The sequence below is a fragment of the Condylura cristata genome, unplaced genomic scaffold (assembly GCF_000260355.1).
Source record: "Condylura cristata isolate star-nosed mole 26May11 unplaced genomic scaffold, ConCri1.0 scaffold00007, whole genome shotgun sequence".
In the NCBI taxonomy this organism is placed as follows: domain Eukaryota; kingdom Metazoa; phylum Chordata; class Mammalia; order Eulipotyphla; family Talpidae; genus Condylura; species Condylura cristata.
Window position 1 is genome coordinate 36,822,575 of NW_004567108.1, and position 20,736 is coordinate 36,843,310.

Consider the following 20,736-nt stretch of genomic DNA (forward strand, 5'->3'; position numbering starts at 1 on the left):
TCTTGATTTTGATTTTGTTCTTTTCCTCCCAAACTTGTCTGGCCATTTCTGACCCTTTTCTTTGAGTCCCTTCTAGAAGGTGCTTTAGTCTTGTGGCGGGCCTTCAGGCCTTGCTTTGGGGCCATCCCTTTTGGGTGAACTTTACCCACAAGGGAATGGGTAACTTTGGGTGTTTGATTTAGAAACTATATTCTTTGTCTTTTCTGTACTGCACACTCATTGTATTAAAGTTCCTTTCCATTAAAGGTCTTATATGTCTTGTCTTGATGCGGCGGATGGCTGGACCTATTTAGAGCAGGCAGGCTTGGGGGTTCAGGGGTGCCCCTCTCTCCCTGCCCTGAAACAAAATCATTTAACTTTTTAAAACCTATTACCTTCTGTATGAAATAAGGGGTAGTGTGAAATGGTCTATAAGGGCAGGTCCAGCTTGGAGACACTGAGATCCATGGCACTCTGTGATTTGCAACAGTGCTTTCACATCTGTTGTATCACACAACTCTAGGCAGTAAAGTCAGCTATTAGCTCCATTTATGACTATAAAAATAGAGTTGCTAGAGATTAAGTGACCTGCTTGTCCTCAAGGCAAGTAAGTGCTAGAGCCAGGTCTAGAACCTGAATTTCTGATTTCCTACATACTATTTTCTCTATTTACAATTATGACACAGGGAATCCCATTCATTTCATGGGAAACAGGTTACCTTGAACTTGGGTATATATACAACATCATTTATTTATTTTTAAACATTTATTTATATCTAAAGCTTTATTTATTTATATATACAAGAGCTGGGGTGTAGGCCAGAGACGCAGCAGGTGAGAGGATTCACCAGAGACAGAGTAGGTAAAGGAGCAGGTAGATTGACCAAAATATACTGCTGAGGTGGATGAGACAGGAGAGGTCTGCTGTGCCCTGTAGGTCACCTCCCTGGCCGGGGATGGAACTTGCGCTGCAGTGGTTATGGCAGCTTCATAGAGCTGCGCTTAACCCCTTGTGCTACCAGGGAGGGCCCTCATGGTATCATTTAGATACTGCCTTTATGAATTGGCAAAATCTCATTCTTGTTTAGCAAAAATCTGCCTACTTCCATAGGAAAAAATTGCCTTCCTGTTATATAATTGTAGTATGAGAATAATAGGATTTTTGAGAAAGTGTGCTTTTGTGACTGATCAAGACTGGCTGGCTGTAAGCAGATGAAAAATGGACTGCCACTCTGAGCAGTGACTCAGATCTCCTTTGCAGACATACTTCCCATCTGGCTAGTTTACTGTATGAATTTCCCCATGTAAATTCACCTCTATGGTTCCCTTTTTTTGCCTTACACACTTAAAAAATTATTCCTCCCACCACCATGATTAAGAATTCAAGATATGGAAAGATTGAGTATAAAAGGGAGTGAAATTGTTCATTTGGACAGCCAGACAGCCTCATTCAGTCAGTTAATGAAGTTCTCAGCATATCTTAGTTTAAACCCCCTGAGCCCACCTTCTATTCAGGAAGGGATGGTTGGGAATGTGGGCACCCTTTAAATTACAAATATCCAGAAGACACAAATCCTGGGGATATAAGTAGCATGAAAGCTCTGCTGCTCTTCTGTTGCCTCTAGCTACATAGTGTGCCTGAGGGAGGGAAGGAGAGGACGATTGGGAGGAGGTTGGGAGCATAAAAATGAAACTTAATCATTGTTTTCCCAGGATCATCTCTTTCAAAGAAATTATCACACCTTGATACTACTTTCTCTCCCATCTTCTGAACTCTAGAGAAATATTTTATTTGAGAAATATTTTTTTTCTTAGTCAAAATCTGTTCTTTATTACCACGAGCCTGAAAGAAAACATACCATTTTCTTTTGTTTCTTTGTTTTTTCCTTCCCCTGAGGTAAAACAGTTATCCTGATCTCTTTCTTCCTTTCAGTATAGCTATATTTGTTAAAACTTCTTAAACTTGAGTTGGAATCAAAACAGTCATTTGATCATCCAGAATAGGTCCCCATTAGTCACTATCAACAAGTGATTTTACTGAAGACATGAAAAAGGAATTTGATACTTTCAAATAAAATGGAACTCCATTAAGAAAGCGAATTCTGGGATATTAATTTAACATTCAAAGGCATGTTACGTTTTATATATTTTTTTGATGCATGTTCGTACATAAAATTGAAACATTTGTTACTGCAGTTATATAATGACCCTATATTTTATTTCTTTAGAAGCCTTGCCAAAATAAATTTAATTGATAATTTCATTTGGCTCATTAAGTATATTTCCAGAATAGTAGCTGACTGAATCATCTATACACCACAGATTTGTACACTTCACACAGACACACCCCACTTCTTTTCCAAGTGTGATAGTAAGGAAATCAACAGAGACTGATTTCTGAGAAGTAATAGACCTTTTGCCTGAAGAACTTTAAGTGTCCGTGACTTTAGAATCAAGTACTCCTGCAGTTCTTCCTGTTAGAACAGGAAGAACACAACAGCATACAGATATTCTCACAGAACACACCTACTCCTAAACCCTAAGTTTTGTTCTCATTCTAGAGAGGGTAACATGCCATCAGCTGCCTTCATTAAAATGAGTTTCGAGGGCCCTCCCTGGTGGCGCAGCGGGTTAAAGCACTGCACTGAGAAGCTAAAGCCACTTCCGCATGAGTTCGATTCCCGCCTGCCCCGGAGGTGACCACATGGCGCGGCAGACCTCTCCTGACCCGCCCGCTGCTCCCCTCAGCAGTGTACTTCATCGATCTGACTATTCTGCTCCCCACTCTGTCTCTGGTGAAGCCTCTCACCACCCCTGAGCCTCTGGCCTGTACCCAAGTTCTGTATGTACAAATAAATAAAATCTTTAAAAAAAAAAAAATGAGTTTCGAATAGCAAAGTAACTATATAGTCTAAGACTCTAAAACCTAGTCTATGTCTGTCTGTACCTGCTCTGTCAGAGCAGGCTTTGAACTAGATTTGTATCCAGTAAGATTTATCCAGTCTGATCCAGTAAGTATTCAGTTAGTACCATATTCGAATATAACTATTTAATGCTTTAGCCAACTGGTGAATAGACACATGAAATGTGTCTATTCCTGAAGTAGTCTAGTACTTCAGGGGAATTTATTCCCCTGAGGTAAAACAGTTATCCTGATCTCTTTCTTCCTTTCAGTATAGCTATATTTGTTAAAACTTCTTAAAACTTGAGTTGGAATCAAAACAGTCATTTGATCATCCAGAATAGGTGCCCATTAGTCACTATCAACAAGTGATTTTACTGAAGACATGAAAAAGGAATTTGACTTCCTGAAGTAGTCTAATGCCTGTTTACTTGATGTCTATTCAGTATTACCCTTATTATATCTCCAGTTTGAAAAATAGATTTTTGACTCTGGATTTTCCTAAAGCTGTGTTCTTTGTATCAATGGTACGTTTAGACTCTACTGGTCAGCTTATAACCTCTAAATTTACTAAAAGGTGTAATTTTCCCACCTTACATTTTCAGCTCTGATAAGAATATACTTTAAATTGAGATATATGTGAAACCATACTGAGCCTGCACATTGCTGAATGCTTAAAGTATATTGGATACTGTGAGGGTATAACATGAACAAAATTCATTGTTTCTAATTGTTGGTTGGAGATTGACAGATGTCATTTAGGGGAATTACCTCTCCTTTCATGGCAGTGAGGAGAGGTTTGCACACTGGGTAGGCCAGGTCTGTTCCATCTCCATAATCAGACGTTAATTGGCTATGGCATTGGGGTCCAAAGAGTACCAGCACCTTTGGTATCCCTAGACCGTCCTCATCTGTTCAGTTTAACAAACATTCACTGCACATTCAGCATGTTCTGGCCATTGTGCCAAACTGTTTATACATTATCTCTTTTAATCCTCAAAACAACCTAATCAGTTTTAATTGCTCATTTTACAGATGTACAAATTGAGGCTCAGAGGATTTAAGAATCTTACTTAAGACCTGGGAGTTTCAGTTTCTTTTCCTGCATTGTAGAGTGTTGAGGACATAAAAACAAATACGACACAGCTTCTGTCTTCAGTGAGTTTGTAGTTTTATGGAATCAGACACATTAGCACAATTTCACTTAAATGGGATAAGTGCTGTGACAGAAATATGAGCACAAAAATGATGGGAGCCTAGAGGAGTGTTAGAACTCCAAACTTCATTACAGAAGGCATCCTGGAGGAAGAAATGATCAAATTGAGACTTGATGGTTTAGCTACATTGGGCCTAACTTCTGGGGAGTATATTTTCAGAATGCCCTAGAACAAGAATAGAGGACCCAAAGACCTTTAAACCTAGAACATTTCTTGCAGGAGGCTGTGGAAGGGACAGTCACAAGTTTGACTCAGCATTAGCTCATTCATAGATAGATGTTTCCAAGCTCAAACCTTCTGAAATAAATAACATCTAAATTCATGAACCAAAATTAGGATGCATAGATCTGAGGTGCTATTAATCTAAGTAGCTTATTTCTTTAATGTTTTAATTAATGCAAGTTTAATTTTTTAAGGTTATAACACATCAGGTGCTGGATTAATGGTTACTGAGCAAGCAAAAAGGTGAGAGAATTAATGACACCTTGTAAGCTCAGCAAATTTTTTCTATAAGGGCCAGATAACATATTTCAGACTTCACATGCAGATGGTTTTATCACAACTACTCCACTCTGTTGTGGAACAAAGGTAGCCAGAGATTAAGTCAGCAAATGGATGCCAATATGTTCTAATAAAAGAAAGGTGGCAGGCCAGAGTTAGCCATGAGCTATAGTTACCAGTTCATATATAATATAACAATATTTTATAGAAGTTACAATTTCTAAGAGAGCAGTGTATTTGCATCTTGTAGAATGGATGATTTTTAAATTCTGTTCTTAATTACATGCAGGTAACATATCTTGGGAAGGAGCTTTTAAAGTATGCTTCTGAGGAGACACCTACATCTACAGAACCAAACTTGGTATCTCAGCAAGATCAGCCTTGCCTTCCAGGTATGTGCAGGCCAATGTGCATGTCTTAGGAGTGGGGTTAAGACACCCAGACCTACTGAGAAGGCACTCCACTTGGAGTCTTTTTCTGTTCACACTTGAAATTCATTTAACATTCAAATAACCATTAAAGTGAAGAGTTCAGTGGCACTTAACACATTCACAGTATTGCACAACTGCCACTTCTGTATAGTTCCAAAACACTCATCACTTCATAAATAAACCCCATTATCCATTCAGAAATTACTTCCTATTCTCCACTCCCCTCAGTCCCTGGGAACCAGCAATCTGCTATTTTTCTGTATGGAGTTACATATTCTAAATTTTTCCTGCTACATAATAGAATCAACCTTTTGTACCAGACATCTTTCTTCTTACTAATCCCTTCCTGGAGGTCCTGTCTTTTTCCCTTTTAAATATTTCAAAAAATATTAAGTACTTTTGAGAACTGTAGAGGTGCCAATATGGCAGCCAGTTTCTTGCTACCTAGGAATCCACAGGCAGGACTGTTGGCATGTGTAGACTACTGTTACAGTTTCGTTTGAACCTTCTTGATTTGGGACCTTTGTACCTGATTTTTAAAAAGATTTATTTATTTATGCATATAAGAACTGGGGTATAGGCTAGAGGTGTGTGTGTGAGAGAGAGAGGATTTGCCAGAGACAGAGTGGAGAGAACAGGCAGATGTACTGAAATACACTGCTGTGGGGAACAGCGGGTGAGACAGGAGAGGTCTGCTGTGCTATGTGGGTCAGCTCCCTGGCTGGGGATTGAACTTTTGCTGCAGTGCCTGCAGTTAGCTTCATAGCGCTGTGCTTTAATTTGTTGTGCCACATTGTACCTGGCATCTGGCAGAGATCCAAAGACCAGCAAGTTAAAAAAATATAAACTCACTATCCTATAATAAGCAGAGCATTCAGGGAAGGATCTTTTTCCCTTTTCTGTATATTTAAACGTGATTATGGAAGTCATTATTCAGATACTACAGAGACCCCGAAGTCTAAGGAAAATCAAGGCAATGTGTATTTCATCTTTCTACCTCAGATCATAAATCTCTTCTCTTACATGTTTTGATGATCAGTTTCTTCAGAATATTATTTTTAGGGAATAAGGAGAACTTGGAAGAGCTATTTATATTTCTTATGACTGTGCATCCTGGTTTGACCAGAGCAGTCCCTTATCTAGCAGTCATTAATAGCATTCCGTTTTACTTTCAGCAGGCCTTATGTAGATGATCCAGTACAGGAACCAAGCAACTAGATGTTGGAAAAATGAAATGAATGTGAAAAAAGGAGGAGGAACTCTTTTTTACTTCATTTACTTTTATATAGTAAATAGATTCTGTATCAATTCTATATAGTATATATAGATTCTAACATACCATTGTGCAAATAGCTGGCCAAATCTTATGCATATTATGCTCCAGTATAAGTAATTACTGGTTGCCTAATCTTGATCTCCTGATAGACTAAAGTCTTTGAGTTCAGAGAAACTTTTGTGAGCTGTTGCTTCCTGTATTTCCCACTGCCTGTCATACAGTAGCTTCCCAGTAAAGGTTCATGAACTAAGTGATGTTCACTGAGTGAATGAATGAATAAGTGAGTGAATGAAGCATGACTGCTCCAAAGGACAGCTATTTTAAACCTTGATTTACTTGTGATGTGATTGACTGTCTTAACAAGTGGATAATCCTAGATCTAATAGACTGTAATGTTATTTGTGGTGAAGTATTCAACAAATGATAAATGTGATTTTGGTTAAATATTATCTCCATTATCTGAATTTTCTGCTTCTAATTGTGAGGTCTAAGTACTGCCCTTCACATTGTCTTAATGACAAATTTAAAACTATCTCTGCTTTCCCTTTCCATCCTCTCCCTACTTCATAACAAATTATAAAGAAATCTGTTTAGCTTTGTTATTCGACAATGCCTGAACTTATTTAATCAGATGATATCTATTAATATTTCATGGGACAAAGAGCAGCAATATCAGCATCTAGTTTATTTCTACATATCATTTTAGCTATATTATTAAGAAAATCCTAATTCATAAAGTTAAATAAGTTTTTATTTTCCCATTTTATATTGTCTTCAATCAGTCAAAGGCAATGGAAGGAACTGTTTTCTTAATTCTATACAAAAATTAGTTAACTTGGTAGTTCAACTCAACGTACTGACGGATTCCAAAGTGTTAAATTGTGAAATGTTAATGCATTTGAGAGTATATGATGTTTCTAATTAAGATTTTAGACATAAAACACAGACCTTTAAAAATTAGATTCTGTTGATGAAATCCTTGAAGTATCACTATCTCTAAAGTCATCTTGAGCCTTAAAATAGAGATAGTCCATGGTGCATTTTCCCTTGAAATGATATAACTTCCTGCCAATGGGGCCTCTCTTCTCTCTGCATTCGTAGCTGTAGTCCTGCTCATTGAAGGCTTCTTCACTGATACTTCAGTATAGATTAGAGGGGGAAAAGTAAATTTCTTTTTTTTTTTTAAGATTTATTTATTTATTCATTCAGAATGGGGTACAGGCCAGAGATGGGAGGGTGAGAGGATTCACCAGAGACAGAGCGGGGAGCAGAACAGGCAAACTGAGGAAGTACACTGCTGAGGGGAGCAGCGGGCGGGTCAGGAGAGGTCTGCGTCGCCATGTGGATCTCCTCCTGGGCAGGTGGGGATCGAACTCATGCGGAATTGGCTTAAGCTTCTTAGTGCAGTGCTTTAACCCACTGCGCCACCAGGGAGGGCCAAAAGTAACATTTCTTAAATTTGATAATTTGTGATTGCTATGTACAGAAATATTGACATTTATTATAGTTTTCTTAAAAACTATTGTATTAGGTTGGATCACATTTCCTTAATTTACCTATAAAGTTAATTTTATGTATTTATGTTCCCTGTCACCATAGCATGAAACACTCAAACATACTTAAGCCAAAAAAAAAAAGGCACTTAAGGCTCTCCCTGGTGGCGCAACAGGTTAGGACAGAACACTGCAAGCTATTAGCAGCTGCTTCATTGCAAGTTCGATCCCTGGCCCCCAAGGTGACCCACAAGGCACAGCAGACCTCTCCTGTCTCACCTGCTGCTCCCCTCAGCAGTGTACTTCTTTAGTCGGCCTGTTCTGCTCCCCACTCTGTCTCTGGTGAATCCTCTCACCGCCCCTGTACCTCTGGCCTGTACCCCAGTTCTGTATGCATAAATTAGTAAATGTTTAAAAATAAAACAAGCAAACATACCCATTAAAAAAAAAAAAAAGCACTTAAACTGTTTGGAGGTTCCTCAAACTGCTTAACATGGAGCTTCTCTATGACCCAGCAATCCCACTCCTAAGTATCCACCCAAAAGACACAAAAACACTGATTCAAAAGATACCTATACCCTCATGTTTATTGCTGCTTTATTTACTATTGGAAAAACATGGGAGCAGCCCAAATGCCCAAAAGCAGATGACTGGATTAAAAAGATGTGGTACATATATACAATGGAATATTACTCAGCAACCAAAAAAGAGAAACACATGTCTTTTGCAGCAACTTGGATGGAGCTGGAAAAGCTCATGCTTAGTGAGATAAGCCAGAAAGAAAAAGATGGATGGTTTCACTCATAGCAGGAGTATAATGGACCAGGCGAGAAAATAATAAGAATAATGAACAGTTACATACCAGAGACATTTTGTGGGGGTGGAGTGGGGAATGGGATCAAAAACGGGGGTGGGGGGGTGGGGAGGGAAGTGCACGGGACTATAGTGATAGCACACAGGTGACTCGGTGATGGGAAACCCATGGGGATTACAATTGAGATGAAAAAAAAAATGTACAAAATGATGTAAAAATAAACTATTACATTATATTTTTTAAAAAGCACTTAAACTAAATGTATGCATTAAAGAAAAAAGTATCTTCTAAGGTTTTTCTTTTCTCAAGTCCTCATTTAACACACACTGATGATATAATTTTCTTTCATGGGAATTTGTTTATTTGAAAATAGGGCATGCTTTTCCAAGAAAACTAGACTACTTTTAGTTTTTAGTAGAAATGATCTTTCACATACTGATAATCTGTTGTAAATAAATTAAAGAGTTTTCTTCATTTTGGTTCTGTTATTCAGCTTCATTTCTCTGTGAAAGTATGTGTTATAGCATACAAGCTCTCACAGGTGTTTCTGTTTTATGTGGTTAAGAACGTCTTAAACCTTAAACACCCAAGGAAGATGAATTCCCGATAATAGCAAGAGGGTGTTTATTTCAACTCCTTATTTACTACTTTTGATTCTTTTTTTTCTATCATTTTAATTATAATTTTCCCCCCAGAATCTGTTTGGAACTCCTTTGACCTAATTTATAAAGAGGACACATTTACTGATAAGAGGAAGGAGAAGAAACCTATTGAACATTAGCCATGAGGCAGGCCCTTTGCCAGATTATTTTGCACACATGAGACAATTCAGAAGCTTAGAATTTCAGGGTTGATGTCAGTATAACAAAAGCACAAAACCCTGAAGTCTATATGTAAAGTCAAGTATCTCAAACCCAATTCAGCTTAAGGAACCACCTATTATTTCCAAAGATTGAGGGTTTAAATAGTTTTAAACATCTCAATATATAATATGAAAGTCTATTTCTTGATTCCAGTACATTTTCAAAGATGATATTTTTATGTTACCAACGTAATTCTATATCAAGTTGTTAATTTAGTTTTAAATATCAAATCCTATAAACTTGTTCACTGTATCTCTTAGGATCCTTTTATTTTTAAAGAGATATTGAACTTAATATTTGAATGCAAATTTTTCCCCAGCAAAAATGGAGCAAATGTGTTTTTACAATCTATTATATAATTGTTAATCATTTTGCCTTTGATAGAATTATATTTCCAATTCAGAATAAGAATGTGTATGTAAGTATATTAATTTCCAGTGATAACCAGAGTAATGAATGTTTCACTCCATAATCCTAATGAAATGTAAAGTGCTTAATTTATAAGAACAACTTCTGCAAGTCTGAGTTCAGCAATTTTGGAGTTAGAAGTGAACCTTATATATCAACTAGTCTTGTGTGGGTTTTATAGATAATGAAATACAGCCAGAGAGATAAAATGGTTTTGATGAAAATTCATTGGTTAGTGATTTTTCAAAAGTCAACCATCAGTTAAAGGATTGAATCTTATTATTTTTGCTTTCGATCTATTAAGGGAAATTGAAGAAAACACAGAAAAAGAAGAGTAAAAGTTAAAATTATGTATAACCTTACTAATTAGCTTGTCAGTTTGAAGTGTTAATTTGAGCAAGTAGATAACATGAATTGTTAATTGCATGAACTCATTATTTTGCCTTGTAACAAATCTCATGATTCAGTTTAAGTAGATTTGTACATAATATCTAATATTTGGTGATATTATTACAGAAAGTTTTTTGCCCAGTGCCTTATACATGATTAGAATTAGTCCTTCACTGCACAATTCCTGATCAGGGAAGAAAGGAAGCAAGAAAAGAGTAACATCCAGATAAATGACTGCTTTCTAGTTGTATTGTGCTGCTAAATGTGCTACTATGTAGAAATTTGTTTTAAAGATCTCAGAGGTTATTGACTTTTCACTAGGTCTACCTCAAGTAAAAATGAAAACTTAAGGGAAAAGAGCTTCTACCACCCATCCCATCACCTACCATGGAGTAGAACAGTGGTCTTCACAGATTTTGATGGAAAAATTCTTTGTCACAAAGCTATAGTGGAGATCCTTGTGCTCATGGCAAAACGATTATAATTATTTCAGCAAAGAAGTGATTGACTTACTACCTCCCAGGGAATTTTCTTTCTACCTCACTCAAGTTTTTCAATAATAGAATTTTTAAAATCCTTCTGTTCTTCCTCATTTCTTTCATTCGAACTGTGATCATAAATTGGATATCAGTTTTGCTGTATCCTTCTGTTTCCTTATATGGGTAATCCCATGTCTAGTTCAATGTTTTGTTTTGTTGTCTCCTCCCTCCCCCGGCTTCACCTCCCACCCTCAATATATTGAGAATGTTCTTGTGGGTAACGGCAATAAGAAATGGAAGCTAGGAGTTGTTATCAGCCAAAGATGCAGGCTTCTGGTTTAAGTAGATAGTGAGGACAGCACTAGCTGTATGAAATGTATCGGAATGCCTTGGCATGTGTTCGGAGACACCTAATGCAGTATCAGTGGTAGAGAAGGAGGAGGAAACAGCAGCAGATGAAAGCTAAAGGTGGGGAAAACTGTTGTTTTGTGAGTAATTGTCTCTTTTTTTCTTCCAGTCTGGTTGGTCAGAAACTAGGAGATGGTCTTAATACTATCTTAGAGTTTCATTTCCATCAGTATTCCCAGAAAGTGTCACCATGTGCTGTAGAGGAGCCACTTGTACTTTTCTAAAGCCCTAGTTATAGGGCTTTAGAATAATGCTGGCAGTGAACTTGAGTGGAGATAGGGGTGGTTTTTAGTTGTCATACCTTTTGTGCCTTTGAAGAAGAAGCCACGTGAATACGTGCTAGCTGCGATATCAGACAGTCTAGTGGTTGTATCATGGCTAGCCTGTTGAGAAAGATATGAATTAAAACTGCACACCCTACTGACTTTAATAATGTAGTTGGCTCTGCTTCAAATAAGAGGATGTGGGCAGAAGATGGTCTCTTTTTCTTATTTCATCAACAGCTCTTAAGGGAAAGAGTGAATCTAGGTTCACCTTTGAGTAAAACTACTTTAGAGTGCAAAGTAATTCTGAATAACACTTTACAATTCTATAGAAAGCTCTCACATATGTGGTATCCTTACATTTGACAAAGATGAATAAAGCAAAATGAAAAAAATGTTTAACATTACTATGACTTTCTTGAAAACTCCACTTCTAGGAGTGACTAGATTAACAAATTTCCATCTGAAAATGCTGTTTTCTGGACATATTTGTGATATCATCTAGGCATCCCCATTTTGAGCCACTCTTAAGTCCAGCCTCTTGGTTGGGAAGAAGGGCAAATCGCTTCCTTTGCAGCTGCTGCCTATCGTTCTGTAGTTTTGCTGGGATCTCTCTGTGAACACCCTAGTGATGATTTCTTGTCACAGATCTTGTGTTCCTCCTGTCCTCACTTAACGGTCGCCTTTACTTATGTCTGTAACTTTTGAGGCAAGACCTACTCTTTGTAAAGAGACAATAGGTTTTTTATGCAAAAAGGCCCATCCTTGCTCTAATGAAACTCAGCCAATCTTAATGAAATGAATTAAATATTTAAAGCCTTATTCATGGGGATTTTTCCTGAGAGAAGAATGCACACCATCCCAGCTTTTGTGGGGATTCTGTGTTTCAGAACATCTATAAAACAAAGCTCCTAATAAGGAAATTACTGTTTACCATGTTTAAAAAGCTAAAATTCTTTGGGTTGTGACTGCTTAAAACCCAAACCAGGCTTATTTAACTCTCTTCCCACCAAAGGTATTTTAGCGATTCATGTACATAAAAGACTGTTACTAGGCCTATCAACCTAGTCAAGGTTCAAATAGCATGACTAGCATCCAGGTTCTCTTGGTTTCCATTTCTCAGCTTCATCCTGACAACTGCATCTCTCATCATTCCAAGATACATGCTCCCAGGTTCAAGTCCAGAGTAGAATATGGATATGACATTTTTCCAGAAGACCCGACAAAGAGCTCATTGCCTCGTAACTTTCCACTGAATGAGTCATGTTCTAATTTGTAATTCAATGCCTGTTTGTTGATTGTTGATTGCCTTGTATCTGAATAAATTAGGAGATTGAGAACAATTCCACCAGGACCCCATTGCCAAGTGCAAGGAAAAGGATAGTCCTTCAGAGGCAAACTGGGACAGGCTCAACATTGGAAAGATAAGCAAATACTAGGCATTGAAAGTGTCAGATGCCCACACAAACTTGTAACTACATACATATATTGCTCAACATTATAAAAACATCTAGTCTAGGACTATATGACACCTCTAACTGAAATTGCCTGGTAGAGATCACACCCATCATGGTGCTGTCTGTGGAATGAGATTCAGTTTACTCAGTGACATAAAGCTCCTATAGCTAATCCTTGAGAAAGGAAATCTCTGAAACTATCAGAAGACAACAGTTTTAGGATACTGGCAGAATTAGAAGAGTCCCACTCATCATCTCTCTTGTATCTCCAAGCAGATGTAAGCCTAGAAAAGCCTTGTAATTTGCTTAAACATACCAAGTTGGTGTTTGTCTAGAAAATTGATTGTCCATCTTCTAGTCTAATACTCTTTTCACTAATAATGTATAGCAGCTAGTATGTGTTGTTTGCTATACATTAGATAGTATATAAACATTTTAGAGTAATAATTCAATTCTCACAACTGCTTTATTCTCAATTTACTAGAAGTTGAGACACAGAGGGGCTAATACGGCTGTCTTCAGACGTTTTAGTTATCCTTGGTATTTAGAGTGCGAACAAGCTTCTTTCTTCCAAGATCAGTTAATGCCATTTTATAACTTTATCTCAGGTATAGAAAATGGAGTGTGTGAAGAATGACATGTGTGCTTATAGACTTGACTAGAGTCTAGGACTTGAATGAAGTAAATTTACATCTATTTGAAAGATAGTTTTTAACTTGTTGACACTTGTTTACACAGAAACTTCTGGAGAGTCAATGCAAAGCATCCCACATTATCTGCAAATAAATGAAATACTGTTAATCAATGATCAAGAATTTCTCCCATGCCATGTCATGGATCAGCACTGGAAGTTCTATGTGGAATGTGAGGAGTTAACATTCTAATGCCTTGTTTTCTTAATAAGTTATCATTAAGAACATCCATATTTTCTCTTGTGTGGTCAGGTAGACCTATTTGAACACAGATTTTATGGATTACTACTTTGATGTGTGTTTATTGTATGAAAAAAATGCAACTTCAGTTCTTGTTATGGTAATACTTTTTGGCATTGAAATAAAGGCATTTTTTGAAGTAAGTATATTGACTTTTTTTTTAATAGCATAAATTTAAAACTTTTTTCAATGACCATCCTTACCTTTGTGTAAATAACAGTTGTTCTTGGAGAAGCAAGGATAAATAATACGATTATTGGTCCAACATAGCCCATTAAAGTGAGTCTACTTAAAACAAGACCATTCCAGCCACCTCCCCTGTTTATTTTGAATTTTGTCTTGAAATTAAAATGTAAAACTTTAAATTTTTTTTAATTTAAAAAATTTTAAGTGATATTTAGTGTTAATAGAATTGTAACTGTACTAGTCTTAGGATCTAGTACAAGCATTGATTTGAGAGCTGATTGTTTAAAATAGGTTGCATTTTACCTTTGACTTTTGCTGCATCCTTGTGAATTTGTTTTTTTAGAGAAAGACATATTCAAGAGTTTATTAGTTTACTCAAGGATCTATCTTGATCCCTTGATGGCTGTATTTTTTTTGACTTATCTGTCACTACTTCAGTTTTCTAAGTAAGCTAGTTAATGCTGGGATCTAATTCTATTTCTTCTTTGTCAGTTGTATAGAGAAGATGAAATTGCAATAAAAATTACTCTCGTAGATGGTCGAATGGGGGGAGTGCTATGATTTTTTTTTTAAAGATTTATTTATTTGTTCATACAGAACTGGGGTACAGGCCAGAGGCTCAGGGGCAGCGAGAGGCTTCACCAGAGACAGAGTAGAGAGCAGAACAGGCAGATCGACAAAGTACATTGCTGAGGGGAGCAGCGGGCCGGTCAGGAGAGGTCTGCCATGCCATGTGGATCACCTCCTGGGCAGGCGGGAATCAAACTCATGCGGAAGTGGCTTTAGCTTCTCAGTGCTGTGCTTTAACCTGCTGCGCCACCAGGGAGGGCCTATTTTTTTTTTTAATATAAAATCTTAAATATCTAGAAAGTACAAGAAACTGGTTAGCAGTTGCCTGTGGGGAGAAAAATTATGGAGAATGGAGGAGAAAGATTTTAACTGCCAAACTTTTTGGCAACCTTTGAAATTGTATTATCTGTATATGCCTTCTAGTCAGATATAAAATTTTAAATATCTGCAAAGAAAGCATAGAAACATTTGTTTATTAATAAAACTGTAAAGACATACTAGGTTTTTTTTCCTTTGAGAGTTTGTTGTAAATGTTCATGATCCTAAATAATAAAGTTTGAGAATGACAAGAATCTTTTTTTCACTACCTTCTTTTTTTCCTAATTCTTAAATGATCTAAATGAGATAGTCTATACAACTTTTATTATTTAAGGAAATATTTAAAACATAAACCATTTGGGAAAATATATACTAACATGGGAACTTATAAATATAAGGTGAAAATGTATCTTGTTAAATGAACATTGTTTAATGCAAAGTGCATGTGTAACATTGCTATATACACATTATAAGTTATGAAATGTGTATGTATAATTATGTGTGTGCTGATCTGTGGTGAAAGTTCTGAAATGCTATAAAAACAACCTAGTGCCTAAGGGATTTATGCTATGGGTGGTAAGAGAATAAATTTGCGGTTTACTTTCAGCTTTAAAAACACATTTCTTTGGTAATTTACAAAATGTCTTAAAAGAACAATTTGAAGCATGCATTTGATTTAGTAATTAAAATTTGCAAAAGTCATATATTCTAAGTTTATAATACAAAAGATCTCACAGTTCTAAGTGTTCATTTTAGTGTCAAATTATTAAGCTTAATTTTCCAAATTGGTTTAAAATTTTGGATAATATAAACATAATTATACAATTATAAAACTATTTTACAATTCTACTAACACTAAACACCACTTAAAATTTTAAACCAATTTGGTAACCAACATAACACCTTTTGCTCTAGTCCTGCTAAGCATTATCCAAACCAAGTAACAAAAGGGTCTATCCACATCAGCCATGCTTGCGGTCCAGAGCATTCCTTACCCTAGATCATCCCTGTGAGAACACTGGGTAATCTAGATGTTTTGCCAGTTCTGGGTTCAAAATGAAACCTCTGTCAGGATGTTTCTAAGCACAGTAACTCAGATGACTTAAACAATAAGGGAAAATTATTTATAACAAGTCTAGTCATAGGGACTTCAGTGCCTTTCGTCTACTCAACAATGTTATTGTCTCCATCTTTCTTCCAGTTTCTTTTACAGTACAAAGATGGCTCTGCTGGGACAAGGTGCATGCAGAAACTATCATGAGAAGGAGCATTTTCTTCCAATGTAAATCTTTTGGGAAGAAACCTTCCATGAATATTGATACTACCTCAGGAAATTGTGACTCAATGATTAGAATTATACCTTCTTCCCATTTCTGAATCAGCCACTAGCCAGGGAAATTCCATTACCTTGATGAACTGAGAGAAATAAATGTGTAGAAATACATACTCGGCTGTCCAGAGTCTAGACTCTGCCATTAAAAGTCCATATGTGTGAGGGGAAAGAAGTTCGAGTAAGAGCTGATGTTTATTGAGCACTTAATACATGCCACACATTGTTGTAAGCACCCATTTAATCCTCACCACACCCTCAGGGGTAGGAAATATTACACCATTTTACATATGAGGAAACTGAGGTACAGGATGAAGTAACTTGGCTAAAAGCCACAGTGTTAACTAAATGTTGGAACCAGTATTTGAACCTATTGATCTGGCTTCAGAGTTCATTTGTCTGATACCATATAGTTCCTCTCTCAGCTAGAAGTAGCAGCCTGAATGTTAAATGATCAGAGTCGACATCACTCTGGATGATAGTGACCTTATTGACTCCTTCCTCCTACACATTCTGAGGGAGTCAGTGTTTGCTCATATGGATGAGTGGCAGGCAGTCAGGACAGATGAAACAGTCATTAGTAGAAGATGGAATGCAGAAGACTTAATGGACGGTTTCTGTTCCATTGGTATCTGTTCCTGAGACTCTAATCTAGGAAGTTTTAAGTATAAAGAATGAGCAAACTTGTTCTTTTGAGATATTGCTCAAATGCACATTTCAGGGGGAAATACTCTTTTGTTTTTAAATGAATGCATGTGACCATCACACTTGGCTTTAAAGCTCCTTTGGAACCTCCATGCTGTAGCTGGCTGACAGCACATAACCCATGTGTTTCTTTGGACTTTCTTCCTTTGTGTTTCTTCTTGTGTTTATTGAGGCATATTTTACAGAAGGAAACCAGAGTTAGAACTGTTATAGACACATACGAGCCAAGAATGTGACAAGTTTTTGTTTAAATGTGATTACAATGTTTTCACATTCCTAGCTCTTTCACCATTTTAAGAGGAATAAAATTTGAGGACAAGCCAAAACAGCTTGCCTCGGTCTTCATTTAAGACTAAAGACAGGCTACCTGGTCAGCCTGTAAATTCCTTGGGCATATTTGTAAGTTCATATTCTTTCATCTAGACTCTTCGCTGAGGATGCTGTAGAAGTAACAAGAAATGCAAACATTTGAAGCTGTAATATAGTAGTGGTATTTTAAGGGCAAAAACAATTAACATTTCTGTTTTTAGCTATACCCAAGACAACCTTAAAGTTCCATAACAGAGCAGTTTGAGATGAATTTGGGCTGTGTCCTTCAAAGCTAGAGGTAACAATGTGGTGAGACAAGCTACCTAGCTAGCAGGTGAGTCTTGCCAATAATCCAGCAGCTTCATCTCTGCACAGTGTTTTGCTTTCTGTTCATTATCCATTAACTGTCATGAAATGATTAAACAGAACAAAACAAGCTGTGTTTCTATTAAAATGGCCCAAAATGAAATGCAGTTTATGGAGATGAAGATTTAAGAAAATGTTGGATCTTAGATTAAAAAAAAAAAAGTAAGAAGACATTTGGGACAAATGAAAGAACAGGCAGTCAAACTTGGGAGAGTCCTTCTCTGCTCTGGAGTGGAGACTGTGGGCTGGTATTAGTTAAATCTCCAGAGGATTCCACTCAGTAGCCACTAACCTCGGAGACTTGTGCTCATCAGTTTTTTCTCACCCACCATCACTCACTTCCTTGATTCTTTATTTCCTAGTCTGCCCCTTAACAAGAACCATCTGGAATGTGATTTTTTTTAAAAAGATTTATTTATTTATGCATACAGAACTGGGGTACAGGGCAGAGGTGTAGGGGCAGCGTGAGGATTCACCAAAGACAGAGTGGGGAGCAGAACAGGCCAGATGACAAAGTACACTGCTGAGGGGAACAGCAGGTGGGCCAGGAGAGGTCTGCAGCACCATGTGGTCACCTCCAGGGCAGGCGGGGATCGAACTCATGCAAAAGTAGCTTCAGCTTCTTAGTACTATGCTTTAACCTGCTGCGCCACCAGAGAGGGCCTGGAGTGTGTTTTTTAAAAAGAGATTCTTGGGCCTCACTGTAGTGTTAGTGAAGCGTCTCCAGGGTATTCTTTCAACAGGTGCCTCGGAAAGTCATGACGTAAAAGTGGGAAATAATACATTAATTAAAGTTATTTTAACTCATCTCAGCTGACTAATATGGACTTTATTATTTAACAATTATTTAATGAGAACATTGTTTTAGGTTCTGGGAATACAGCAAAGAGCATGGGTATATGTCTGTAGAGTGAACAAGTGAACAATTTAACTTTGGATGGTGGTAAATGTCATATAGACCCATAGATAGAGCAGGATAAAAGGTGACATGGAGGTGGGGCAGGCCATTATGTTTTAAAAGGTAACAGGGAGGGCCTGGTTTTGAGAAGTTGCATCTCATCTCAACAGAAAACAATGAAGAGAAACTGCCTGTGAATTCCACAGCAGCCCCACTTACACCATTTTTAATCTATGTCTTATCTCCTAAATTAGATGGGATTCTTTTTCAAGGTCAGGGACTGTCTTTTATATTTTTGTATTCTCCCATAGTAACCAGCCTAACATTTTGCACAAGCAAGAACTCAGTGAATCACAATAGACTCAACAGCATTTCATCCTCAAATATACCTTTAAAGACAGTAAACAGAGGATGCATGGAGTTACCTGCTTATTAAGTAAAAGATATTCAGGCCCAAACTAGACCCCCTGCTGGTTTCCAGTTGCAAGTGATAGTCCCAGATTCTTATCAAACATCTTCAAAACTTGCCAAACTGTGCTTTACCTAGGAGTGACTGCAAGGTTGAGACACTGAGCTTCAATTGTAGATTCTGCCATTTTGATTTAGTGTTTAGGGTGTTATTTGGCATCTTGTCCTCATAATGTCTCTCTATATCTTCAAGTTTCATTCAATCCCTGTTTTCTTATGATAAACGATCCCTATTTCCTTACAAGCTCTGCAGGTCACTGGATCCTACTATGTCTTTGAAGGACAAAGGAGACTAATGCATTTGAAAATCCTCAGGTTTATTGAAACCGGTTCAGGCATCTGGAGCAGGTTTATCACAATTTCAATTGGGATCCACATGGCATTTTAGGGAGACTTTTCACTCTTCCAGGATCACCCTGTGCTTCAAAGGCTTTCCTTGGGTCAAGAGTGGCACAACCAGTACTGGCAGTTTGGTCCAGGAGGCAACATCATTTGCTGGGAAAATTCCTGAAGGAGGACTATCAAGGCCAGTGTCTTTTATACCAGTACTCCAACTGCTTTGCTATAGGACCTAAGTACTTAATCCCTTTGAGAATCAGGATTTTTTATTATAAGACAGGTTTTTTTTTCCCTGAAGACACTCAAGATTGTTCTAAAGATCAAATAAAATTAATGAAAGGAAAGAGCCGTTTTTAAAACTTGCTAATTGCTGCAGCATCACAGCATACTATTATCACAGCCAAAGTAATTCACTGTCTTTTTATCCATGATATGGTGCATATTTGCATTCTTCTCAGCCTCTCATCTGCAATGAAACTTCAGAAGGCAGATTCTACCAGGCCTCACAAGGCATAGTTCTCCTGTCGGAGACCTTTTGTTCCCCGATGACGGATTATTGGGGGGCAGAACAGGCAGGGTCTCAAGGTGGGAGCGGCAAGGGGAAAGGGGAGCAAGGAAGACACGGGAATTGGAGTTGGGTGCAAGTCTTCCTGTTCTGCCTTTAGCAGAAGTTTATACATTAGGAGCAAGCAGTGGGATGACATTAACACATGAACTGGGCTGAGAGATTACAATCATCTTTTTTTTTCCCATAAGAACAGTTTAGAGTCGTATTGCCCTTTAGCTGAGATACAACATTCATTATTCTTAAAATCAATCTATTAAAGTTAAGATAGGTACATAAATTCATAAAATTCAAGGCTAACTTTGTTATATTTGCTACAGTGTTGACTGGCTAAAATAAAGTCCCTTTAAACCTTAAATGCTACTTAATGATCTTCATTCTCATTGAGACATCTTAGAGGGTAAAGTAAAGTTGAGGGCTAGGATGGAGACTGGGCTGGAGATGTGAAGGGGGATAAGGTGAGGTCACTGGTCAAGGAGAAGTTGTGAAAGAGGGTAAAGTGAGGTCCAAGACCAGGCTCTCCATCCTGCTTCCTTCAGACTCCTCTCCAGATTCCTCTCTTCTCAGCTCAGCTCCACCCTCCTCTGGGTGGGGTAGGGGCCCTGGAACCTCCTCTTTTCCTGGGAACCACCCTGTTCCACAGTTTTATCCTTGTTGCAAAATGGCAAGATTTCATTTTTTAATAGCTGAGAAGTATTCCATGGTGTATATTAAACACATCCTCTTAATCTAGTGGCCCATTTGAATACCAGTCTGAAGGCCTGAGTTGTTTTTTTTTTTTAACTTTATTTATGCATACAAGAACTGGGGTACAGGTCAGAAGTGGGGGGTGCTGCAGGAGGATTCACGACCGACAGAGTAGGGAACAG

General features: G+C 37.6%; 1 protein-coding gene across 1 annotated transcript in view; it reads left to right on the plus strand.

Annotated features, from left to right (window-relative positions):
* ANKRD31 (ankyrin repeat domain 31) overlaps positions 1-13,765 on the plus strand; it is a 77,797-nt gene extending 64,032 nt beyond the window's left edge. The window contains 3 exon segments of the mRNA XM_004678444.1: positions 4,889-4,995; positions 6,209-6,270; positions 13,620-13,765. Of these exon segments, the coding sequence (XP_004678501.1) occupies positions 4,889-4,995; positions 6,209-6,270; positions 13,620-13,765 (315 nt within the window).
* Positions 13,766-20,736: the final 6,971 nt, after the last annotated feature.